The 11,152-nt window shown below is 56.2% G+C and overlaps 2 protein-coding genes across 2 annotated transcripts in view; one reads left to right on the forward strand and one right to left on the reverse strand.

The window, feature by feature from the left end:
• The window catches only part of SYMPK (symplekin scaffold protein), a 39,836-nt gene extending 35,564 nt beyond the window's left edge, over positions 1 to 4,272 (reverse strand). The window contains exon 1 of the mRNA XM_070498347.1: positions 4,059 to 4,272. Within this exon, the coding sequence (XP_070354448.1) occupies positions 4,059 to 4,061 (3 nt within the window). The 5' untranslated portion in view covers positions 4,062 to 4,272. The remainder of the gene's footprint in view (positions 1 to 4,058) is intronic.
• On the forward strand, positions 476 to 6,917 carry FOXA3 (forkhead box A3). The gene is made up of 2 exons (XM_014860963.3): positions 476 to 695; positions 5,790 to 6,917. Exons 1-2 carry the CDS (start codon positions 627 to 629, stop codon positions 6,768 to 6,770), a joined length of 1,050 nt encoding a protein of 349 aa, XP_014716449.2. The 5' UTR covers positions 476 to 626; the 3' UTR covers positions 6,771 to 6,917.
• The last annotated feature ends 4,235 nt before the right edge of the window (positions 6,918 to 11,152 follow it).

Raw genomic sequence — 11,152 nt, forward strand, 5'->3', positions numbered from 1 at the left:
TCCTGACCATTTACACATCTGGAGCATTTCCAGCTGTCAGAAGCTTGAGTCTTCCAGTCCGTGCAGTAGGAATGTGGTTTCGAGGGTCTCTTACCGGTCTTTCTACTGGCACATCTGGACCCCTGGAGCGCACTGCGCTCTGCGCCCCCTTCCTCTGCGGCGGTCACGCTGCGCTCTGGCTATTCGCTCTCTCCTGTCGAGATGATGAAGCCCCCTGGGGCAGAAGGGCGCCAGAGTTCTGCCCTCGGGGCCCTTAGCATCAGCAGTGCCTCCCACCAGCAGCACCCTCCCTCTTCTGCCATCTCCAGCTCTCGCGTCCCCGGGCTGCGGCTCCCGGCGCCTGAGGTCTATCTCCTCGCAATCCCGCAGGGGGCGCCCCAGTCCGAGCGCGCCGCCCTCGGGGAGGCGGGAGGGGAGCCCGGGGCGGGTGAGGGCGGGCGGGGGGGGCGGGGGGGTGTCCCGGCTATAAAGCGTGGCCGCCTCCCGCGGAGCCCGGGACGGCTGGGACCCCGGGCGGTCGGACGGGCGGGCGCCGGTCGGAACTCGGGCCGTGCCGGCTGAGAGATCCGAAGCGCTCGATTCCCCCCGGGCCGGAGCGGGGGCGGGTGGGGGCGCAGGCCCGGGGGATGCTGGGCTCGGTGAAGATGGAGGCCCATGACCTGGCCGAGTGGAGCTACTACCCGGAGGCGGGCGAGGTGTGTCCTCGGGGATGGCGGAGCGGGAAGAGGGGGACAGGAATCAAGGTGCGGGCTTAAGTGGGAGCAAGGACCGGGGTGTGGGGCTCAAAGGGGGGCCCCAACTAGAGTTTAGGAGCTGAGGAACTAGAGACACGAAGACCAGGTGTAGGAGTCAGGGACCGAGGGTAAGGCAGGCGAGCGCGGTTTAGGTAGGCTAGTCCGAGTGAGCGCTTACATGAGAGTCGGGAAAATTTAGGCAAGGGTCAGATCATAGCTTAAACCTGAGGGCTGGGTGTTAGGGACCCAAAATCCAAGAGATTAAAATTAACAAATCAAGGATAAGAATCGGAGCTCCAGGACAGGGGACAGAGCTGGGAGATGAGGAAATGAGATTCAAAGCTGGGGGGAAACGGAGGGACTAAGAGATAGGAGAGAGAGGTCACCATGAAGGGAAGCCTGAGGTGGGAGCTCAGGGTTAGAATATAGTGTTAAAGATGGGGGTTCTGGGGTAGAAATCAGAATTAGGGTTCAGGGCTAAGGATCCAGGTAGCAGTCTAAGATAAGGTCAGAAATAGGGGTTGGTGCTCAAGGGTAAAAGATGGAGGTGCTTAGAGATGAAGTTTGGCTTTGGGAATTTGAAATAACAGGTGGGTTAGAGTTGGGGCTCAGATAGATGGGAGCCCAAATGGGATCCGAGCTGGGAACGTGAAAGCAGGAGATTGAGCAATAGGTTTGGCAGGAGAGGGGTCGATCGCCATTCCTCCCTATCCGTATTTAGGACCCTCACCCCTCTGAACTGAACTTCAGTGGTGTAATTGTTATTAGAGACCCTCAGCAGGGATTCTGCTTGGAGGCTGGAGGGTTTCAGATTTCTCACCTACCCCCCTCCTTCCAGCAACCTCCAGTAATTGCTAATGTCCTCACCAGTCTCATCTCAGACAAGGCCGCCCTGGAGTGACAGGATGGGGGTATATCTTAATTCCCTCCGAAGACAGAAAGTCCCCCTCTAGGTCTAACTCCCATTCCTCTTGCTGCAAGGACTCCTCCTTAGCTCACTCTCTCTATAGTCAAAATTGTGAAGTGGAGGGAGGGGCGGGGTCCTAGTCAGAGGGTTATGGGGGTCTGGATGCTTGGGTTCCTAATTGGAAGGGGACTGTGGGCTTGAGTGGGGTTTGGAGCTGGAATAGTTGAGCTCTCCAAGGAGACTGAGATGTGGGGGTTACAGGGGCCCCAGCGTGCCTGAGTCCTGGGTCTGGGGTTTGAAGCTGTAGGGTGGGACTCCCGGATCCCCAGGCCTTTGGGGCTTGGCAAGGTGCCCGGGAGGGGCCAGTGCTGGGGCTGTGGAGGTGTGAGGTGCACGTGGGGTGGGGCAGGCCGGCTGGGGAAAGGATTGGGAATGTTGAGAGGTGGAGGCGGGGCGGCTGGGGGTGTCACTTTTTTGGTGGGGGAGGTGGAGACCAGGTTGGACACAGAAGCTCCCAGGCAGTGGGGGGACCCCGGCTAAACCCCCGGAGAGCTCAGAGTCTGGGGACGTGATTTAAGGGAACCGACCACAAATCTGTTTTGGAGGTGCATCTTCAGAAGTGGATGGTGGGGGTCTAGGATGGAGGAATTGTTATTTGGGGCTCAGTCTGAAGTTTGGCGTGGAAATTGTGTCAGAAATCGAGGGGCAGTCTAGAGATGATCAGCATTTGGGGGCATATCTTGGAAGAGCCAACACATGGGGGGCTGGAAATGGAGATATTGTCTGAGGATCTCCCCAGCCTCCCCATCAGCCGAGCCACCTCCTCCCATTGGATCGGAACAATGGGAAGAGGACATCTGCGCTCGCTCAGCAGCGGAGAACTAAGAGGCCCCCAAAACTGCTTCTTGCCCACCACACCCTCCTGCTGGGGTGATGTTGACCCCCCCCACACCACACCAGGCTGGCTCCCAGTCTGGAAGGAAATTGGGAACTTATCACCCTGGGGCGTCCCCACTGGCCTCCGGTTCTCACAGATCAGCTGGTCCAACTGCTCCCCCATTTTAGAGATGGAAAACCAGAAGCCTGTCGGAGTGTTGGGGGGCTGTTTGAGGTCCTGGGCTGGGGACAGGGACTAGAAACTAGGCTTCTGACATCACACTGCCTCCTTCTGCTCCCTGTCACACCTTCCTCCAGAGACAATGAGGAAATGAAAGGGGAGAAATTCCAGCCTCCTGGGTGGGGGTGCAGGTCCCCTGAGGGCTTTCCCCCTAATCTCAGCCCCACCCCGGCGGGGGAGATCCGGCTCAGACCCGGACACTGGGGGTTCATCCCAGCCCCAGGGCGTGGGAAAGCCTAGGGTGGATTAGGGCAGCTGGAGTGCTTGAGGTCAGACCTCAAGGAGAACTTCCGGGTGGGTGGGGAGCCAGAAAAGGAGGGCCCTGGGGTCCCAGTCTATCTTCCACTGTGATACAGGAGAGTCTAACTGAGATGGAGAAGGGGGACGGGGTGGCAGATGGATTTAAGAACTCTCTGTGGATCCCTCATCTCTGAAGGACCCTCTTCCTTTATTCTAGGGAGGGGGCAGGACCAGCCTACCAGCGGGGAGACCAGTGCATGGGGGAGGGGAGCAGCTGCGGCTCCAATTTCCATGTGAGAGTTCTGGGGGAGACGGTGATGCCGAGGGAAGGAGGGCGCTAGATACAGAGATGTGCTGAAGGAGAAAGAGAGATGAGGGGTGGGAGAGGAGTGGGGTAGAGGGAGACAGAGGGAGAGAGAGTGCCGAGGAAGAGAAAGAGATGGGAGAGAGCAGGTGGAGGGGAGAGGACAGAGGAGAGAGAGATGGGGTTGGGGAGAGTCACGAGGAGAGAAAGGCAGAAGAGGGAGAGACGGGGGAGACAGTAGGGAGGAGAGAAAGACGGGGAGAGAGAAAAGGAGAGAGTGTGAGGGGCAGAGGGGGAAAGGGAAAGACAGCAGGGGAGAGATGGACATGGAGAGTAGGAGAGGGAGGGACTATAGTGGTACAGAGGCAGGGAAAGAGATGGACAGAGACACAGAGACACGGGAGAAGAGAGCTCCCTGGAGAGACACACGAAGAGAGAGGGACAGTTTCTGATTGGAACTCAGACCTGGGTTGCTTGCCACCTGTTCCTGACTCCTTGAGTGACCCTGGCAATTCCCTTTTCTCTCTGCGCCTTGGGACCTGCAGACACTTACAGTGACGGGGGATAAGACAGGGTTCCATGGACTCCAAGCAAAGATGGCACCTGCCAGAGCTACAAGTAGCATCCCCAGTACCCAAGACCCCAGCGGGGGCAGGGAGCAGGGCAGCTGGGCGGATGGAGGATTGAGGGAGAGAGGATGGAACACAGTGGATGAAAGGGGCAAAAACACACAGAAAGAGAGAAATCACCACCCACCATGCATCAGTTTTCCTTGCTCATCTTGTCCTCTTCCCACTGGTCTGTCAGCTCCACGGGGGCAGACATCACAGTCTGTCTTGGTCACTGCTTTTATAGCATGATCCAGAACACCGATCTGGAGCCAGACTGTGTGCATTCAGAATCCCAGTTCTGCCTCTTCCTTGCTGTGTGACCTGGGACAACCTCTCTGGGCCTCAGCTTGCTCAGCTGTGAAATGGGTGTCATCATCACACCTCCCCAGTAGTGCGGTCATAAGGATGAAAAGAGACTTCCTGTGAAGTGCTTGGCGCAGTGCCAGGCACAGAGGAGGTGGCCAATAAATATTTGTTGAGTGGGTGCAAGACTATATAGAGGGTTATTTAGAGGGCCATAGCAGCGTCTATCGTATTGCACTGAGCCAAGCTGCATGTTTTTCCCCATTTGAACATTTCTGAAAATGGGATGAGTTTTACAGTCAATGGTGTCTACTGATTATAATTGACAGTGTTTTTTTCCATTCTCATTGATACTTAAAATAACACTGCAGCTTACAAACGGTGATTTGTCTTAGATTTGATGATACATAGTAAATAGATGATATATATTAGGTTGAAACATAATTTCTGATATTCAAATGCTTTTGACCTGTAAAAACTGTAATTTGGGGCCGGCCCCATGGCCAAGTGGTTAAGTTCTCTCACTCCGCTACAGCGGCCCAGGGTTTTGCTGGTTCGGATCCTGGGCGCGGACATGGCACTGCTCGTCAGGCCACGCTGAGGCGGCGTCCCTCATGCCACAACTAGAAGGACCCACGACTAAAATATACAACTATGTACTCGGGAGATTTGGGGAGAAAAAGCAATAAAAAAAAAAATAAAGAAGATTGGCAACAGTTGTTAGCTCAGGTGCCAATCTTTAAAAAAAAACAACAAAATAACTGTAATTTTATAATCTAAGAGCTTGAGAGAGAGCTACACATATAAATTAGATTATTAGATAAATCAGTAGTTCTCAATTTTTTTTTTTTTTTTTGGTCTCAGGATCTCTTGACACTCAAAAAATTGTTGAGGATCCCGAACAGTTTTCGTTGACGTGGGTTATGTCTTTCCATACTTACCACACTAGAAATTAATACAGAAATTTATAAAATATGTGTTAATTCATTTTAAAATAGCAACAATTTGTTAGTACAAATAACATCTTTTTATTAAAATAGTTATATTTCAAAACATTTAGTGAGAGGAGCGGCACTGTTACCGTTTTTGCAAATCTCCTCAGTGTCTGGTTCAGAAGACAGGTGGCTTCTTGGAGCTCCTTCTCCATTTGGTCTGTTGCAATGTCACTTGTCCTGTGGCCTCTGGAAAACTCCGCTGTACACTCAGAAAGAGGGTCAAAAAGGCTAATAACATCTTGGCATTGTTGTGAAAATAGTTATGACGTCATGGGGACCCTAAAAGGGTCTCAGAGACTGCCCGGGGTGTCCTAGGCCACACTTAGAACCACTGGTGGGCTCCAGTATATGGGAGCGTGGGGGTGGGGATGGGGTCAGGGAGCGTACTTAAAGGTCAGGGAGAAACTTAAAGAGACAGACATTACTTCCTACAGAGAAAGGTAAGGATGGCAGGGTCTTATAGACCAGGCAGGACACACAGACAGACGGACACGCAGTGAGTGGGTCCAGCAACCGTTTGCTGACCAGCAGAGTGGACACTCACTGACCCCCCCTCATCTCTCTTTCTCTCCCCTCAGGTCTACTCTCCGGTGACCCCAGTGCCCACCATGGCCCCCCTCAACTCCTACATGACCTTGAACCCTCTAAGCTCTCCCTACCCCCCCGGGGGGCTCCCTGCCTCCCCACTGCCCTCAGGACCCCTGGCGCCCCCAGCCCCCGCCGCGCCCCTGGGGCCCACCTTCCCAGGCCTGGGTGCCAGCAGCGGTGGAGGCAGCAGCTCAGGATACGGGGGCCCGGGCCCGGGGCTGATGCATGGCAAGGAGATGCCGAAAGGGTACCGGCGGCCCCTGGCGCACGCCAAGCCGCCGTATTCCTACATCTCGCTCATCACCATGGCCATCCAGCAGGCGCCGGGCAAGATGCTAACGCTGAGCGAGATCTACCAGTGGATCATGGACCTCTTCCCCTACTACCGGGAGAACCAGCAGCGCTGGCAGAACTCCATCCGCCACTCGCTGTCTTTCAATGACTGCTTCATCAAGGTGGCGCGCTCCCCAGACAAGCCAGGCAAGGGCTCCTACTGGGCCCTGCACCCCAGCTCAGGTAACATGTTTGAGAATGGCTGCTACCTGCGCCGCCAGAAGCGCTTCAAGCTGGAGGAGAAGGCGAAGAAAGCGGGCAGCGGGACCTCCACCTCCAGGAACGGTGCAGCAGGGTCTGCCGCCTCCACCACCACCCCTGCTGCCACGGTCACCTCCCCGCCCCAGCCTCCACCCCCTGAGCCTGAGGCCCAGGGTGGAGAAGATGTGGGGGTTCTGGACTGTGGCTCCCCGGCTTCCTCCACACCCTATTTCACTGGCCTGGAGCTCCCCGGGGAGCTGAAGCTGGATGCGCCCTACAACTTCAACCACCCTTTCTCCATCAACAACCTGATGTCGGAACAGACACCAGCGCCTCCCAAACTGGACGTGGGGTTTGGGGGCTACGGGGCGGAGGGTGGGGAGCCTGGGGTCTACTACCAGGGCCTCTATTCCCGCTCTCTGCTTAATGCATCCTAGCAGGGGGGTGGGAGCTGGCGGGTAGGGTATGGCTGCAGCTCACACCATCAGGCTTTTGGGGCCTGATCCTTCTGGTGACACTTTGCTTGTCCCGTCAGTTAACATCTTGGTTGGTCTATTACTTACTGTGGTGACTGCCATCTCTGTGGGTATCATGTCAATCCATTGGGTACTGTGATAACTGCCATTGACATCTTGGTGGGCCCTGGTACTGGGTACTGGTACTGCGAAGACTGCCATGTTGATGGATGTTATTGGTTGATCCATTGGGTGCTCTGATGGCCACCATCTAGGGTGACATTTTGGTTGGTTCTCTGGATGCTGTGATGGACATCCTCTTGGCTGACCCTTTGAGTGTGATGGTGTTACCATTTCAGTTACATCTTCTTTGGCCCATTGGGTGCTGTGGCCATTTCTTTTTTGGTGGACTTGTTGGCCTAGGAAGTGCCAAGTTGGCCACCATCTTGCATAATTTCTGTTTTGGCCCATTGAGTGCTACGATGGCTACCATCTTGGCTGGCTGACATAACCAGTGTTCCATTGTGCACCATGACGGCCACTACAGCCCCTGTGTTGGCCATATTGTTACTGTCTCTTCGGTGTGATTTGAGTGAGGGATGGGGATGAGAATATGCCTTGGTTTTCTCTGGAGCCCATTCCCCACTTCGGTCCCGGAGAAGCCAGAAAGGACTGGTTAGGGTAGGGGGAATTTCTACTGACGTCTGGTTCTTGCCCGGGAAGTGGGATACTGGTTCTGTTTGACCATTAAAGGCACCATTTCTGCCTCTTACTGAATGTCTCTTTTCCTTGGCCAGTGGGCCCTGTGGGGCTTGAACACCGAATTGCTGTTCTCTGGCCCCTCTCCTTCCTGCCCCTAAGAGCTGGCTGCCCCTGGGGGAGGGGCTCGGGGAGGCATCGACCTAACCTTTGGCTCTTTGCTGTCCCTGACCCCAAGGACAGTTTGCTCACAGATAGCAGCCCCCGCAGTGGTGGGGCGAGGGCAACAGGGGGAGGTGGCTCTGCAGTGACCAAGGCCATCTCCCCACCCCCCCCCCAGACACACACCTCTAGCTCTGAGGCTCAGGGAGCCCAGAGGCTGCTTAAGTTTTGGTTAAGCTAGGGAGGAGGGGAAGGGCCAAATAAGGTGTTAATTGAAGGAGACTGTGTGTGTTGGTCTTATCTGTGTTGTGCCTCTGTGGGTCAAAGGATGCGCCCATTGAGATCCCTGTGGTCTGTCTCAGAGTGTTATTATCTACTGTTTGTATCCCTCAGTTGTGTGGGTTTATATGTCTGTTCGTCTCTGGGTGTGTGCTTACTGTCACCGTCTCAGGATATCAGACTCTCGTGCGTGTGTATTTATTGTGTTGTGTGTGTGGTTCTCTTTGTCCACCTACCCCTGGTCCCTCTGGGTCTCACACTTTTAGGCATGTGTCTCTCTGTCTGTGTCAGTTTGTCTGCATACCCCCTACCACAAAGAGTCTGTGTGTGACTGCATCGGTGTTGTGGGTCTGCCTGTCCTCGTGTGTTTCATGTGTATGTCTGTGAGTCAGCATCTGTCTGTCTGTTTAAAAGAAAGTATGCCTGTCTTTGCTGTGTGCCTGTCGCTGTCGTGCGGAGGGTCTGCTGGCCCTGGTGCGTGTTCATCATTCTTGCAGGGGGGGGCGTGTGGGGAAGATGCTGGGGGCGTCTGGTTTTGGGGTCTGGGTGTCTCTGTTTCTCTAGGTCTCTCCCTAGGCTCTGAGTCTGGTGTCTGTCGCTCAGATGTTCTGAGGACATGGCTCTCAGAAACACACCTGTGTACTTCACGCCCCTCATTTCACAGAGTGGAAACTGAGGGTCAGGGTCATTCAGCCAGGCAGGAGCAGGTGCGCAGGGTCGGTCTGGTCCTTGCCTTGTTTTCCATTTCGTTCTTGGTCGATGGCTCTCTAGCCACTCATTCATTCATTCATTCATTCATTCAAAGCCTGCGAATGTGTCTGTGTGTGTGTGTGTGATGTCTCTCCCAGTTTCTGTGGGTCCATCTTTCTCCTTGTCTCTTAGTGTCATCTCTCTGTGTCGCTCTGTTCCTAACCGTCTCTGTGTGCCTTTCTCTCTGTCCCTCAGCTTCTTTGAACATGTTCCTCTGTAAGTCTCTCTCATTCTCTCCATAACTCTGACTCCATCCCTCCCTCTCTCTGGGCCCTGGTGTCTCCTCTTGGGGACTCTTCTTCTCTTGGGGTCTGCCTCTCCCCTACTCCTTCTCTGGATCTCTGGCCTCTCTGCTCCTTCTTCGGTCTCCCTCTCCCAGCTCCCCGAGTCCCTGCCTCTACCTGCCACCTCGCAGGCAAGCCAGGCCCTCTATTTCTGTCACTGTGCCCGCCCTGCCGGCTGCGTGTCACCCCCCGCCCCCTGCCGTGCTGGCTCCCCTTCGGCCGTCCCACCAGCCTTGCTGTCCTGGGCAGGCCGGGGAATTCCTTCTGGTTCCTGGAAAAAACAACTGGGGCCGAGAGAAAGGCCCTCAGTCTCCCCGGGCGCCCGCCCCCCTCCCTCGGGCCTGGGGGTCTCTCCCGGAGTCGGCCGGGCCCGAGGCAGGAAGCCCTGCGGTTTCTGGCTTCTCCCAGGCGGCCTCCGGATCTGGCCCCCACCCCCCGGCCAACAGCCCAAATATTATTCCGCAGGAGGAGTCGGTGGTGGCGGGAGGAGGCCCAGGCTGAAAGAGGCTTTCAGGCGGCCAGGCCTGGGGCTTCCTGTCCCCAGGCTCGGGCCTCAGGCCGCCCCAGTGGGGACCTCAGGTGGCCGGAGGGGTGGGGTGTTGTTGTAGGGTCCTGGGGGAGGGTGGGGCCATCCATCAGGGTGTCTGGTGGCCACCAGCTCTGCTGGCGTGGGCAGGTGTGACCCCCACCCCAGGGACAACCGGCTGATGTCCAGCATGGAAAAGTACCACGGTCAGACGTGGGACGCATGGACAGACATGAGGACGCCAGGGATCAGGGATGGAGGGGTAGCGATGGGGACACAGAGAGGCCTGGGGCTGGGTCAGACGGACCTGGACACAGCCTGTGGGCCTGGGGTGACATGGTTCAAGGGAGGGGCCCAAGGTGGGGAAACAGAGGGCTTGGGCAGGGTCCCAGCTGCATCGGACGGCATGAGATGACGATGATGGACAGAATGATAATAACAGCTCCCAGGGCTCACCGTGCGGCCAGCATCACGTGAACACCTTGTAGAATTCATTGACCCAATCCTTCCCACCCCCCATTTTATTACTGGGGAAACTGAGTCACGAGGCGGTGAAGTGACTTGCCCAAGGTCACACAGGTAGTGAGTGGGGAGCTGGGACTTGAAGCCAGGCAGTCTGGCCCAGAGTTGGCACCCTTACCCAGGGGCTGTCTAGAGCACGAGAGGGGCGACAGCAACATAATCATCCCACGGCCCGCCACAACCTCCTACAGGAGGAGGAGGGGGCGCCCCGGAAGCCAGCAGTCCAGGAGGTTTACCAGTGTGTGTGTGCGCGTCCATGTCAATGTGTGTCACTGGTGTCACACATGCATCTTGGTGTCAGTGTGAATGTCATTGTGTCTGTGGTCTTTTGTGTTACTCCATGAGGTGTCTCTGGTCAGCTGTTAGCATGCGCCGCGTGTGTTTGTATGTCTCTGTGTCGGTGTCTGTCACTGGGTTTGCGTTGTTGCACATGCATGTATGTCACTGTTCTGTCATTGTCTTCTGTGTGTCTGTCGTTGTCCTCTCTGTCCTCTGCCTGTCACTATTTGTGTTTTGTCGCTGTGTCTGTTTGCCTATCACTGTGTCCTGATGTCTGTCACTGTGTGTGTCTGTCACTGTGTCTCTTACAGGGTGTCTCTGTCACTGGGTTCTGTGGGTCTGTTTATGTCTCTGTCACTCTGGGTCTGCCTATATCTGTCCCTGTGTGTCACTGTGTCTGTCCCCCTATGTGTCACCATCTGCCCAGGTGTCACCATGTGTGTTACTCACCGCCCAGGCCACAGGTGGGCGTGTCGGGCCCACTGGGGCCAGGGCTGGGGCCAGCCCATCCCACCCTGCCTGCCCAGGGCCAGGCTGGGTGCCTGTTTGCAATGCCAGCCCCAGGTAAACACCAAGATCCGGAACCCAAGGGCCAGCTCCCTCACCTCCGTGCCCTGCGCCTCAGCCCGCCCTCAGCTGAGCTGGACAAGAGCCCCACAGGCGGGGCCCCCACATGGAGACACGCCCTGACCGTCCTCCCACCCGTGGTCGCCAGCCTCCCCAACCCTCCAGTCTTGGCCCCGGCCCTGTCTGTCTGTCTGTCTGACTGCTTCTCTCTCTCTGCCCCTTTCTGGGTGTCTGCTGGCCTCTCTCTGTTTCTCTGTGTCCCTACTTCCTCTCACCTGCGTTTCTCCGGGGAGCTG

The sequence above is a fragment of the Equus asinus genome, chromosome 26 (genome assembly GCF_041296235.1).
Source record: "Equus asinus isolate D_3611 breed Donkey chromosome 26, EquAss-T2T_v2, whole genome shotgun sequence".
Taxonomy (NCBI): domain Eukaryota; kingdom Metazoa; phylum Chordata; class Mammalia; order Perissodactyla; family Equidae; genus Equus; species Equus asinus.

Excerpts from the sequence above, each read along its gene's own strand:
- FOXA3 (XM_014860963.3), top strand. The coding sequence starts at position 627 with ATGCTGGGCTCGGTGAAGATGGAGGCCCATGACCTGGCCGAGTGGAGC. Across the intron at positions 696-5,789 it reads ACTACCCGGAGGCGGGCGAG|GTCTACTCTCCGGTGACCCC; the intron begins GTGTGTCCTCGG and ends CTCTCCCCTCAG.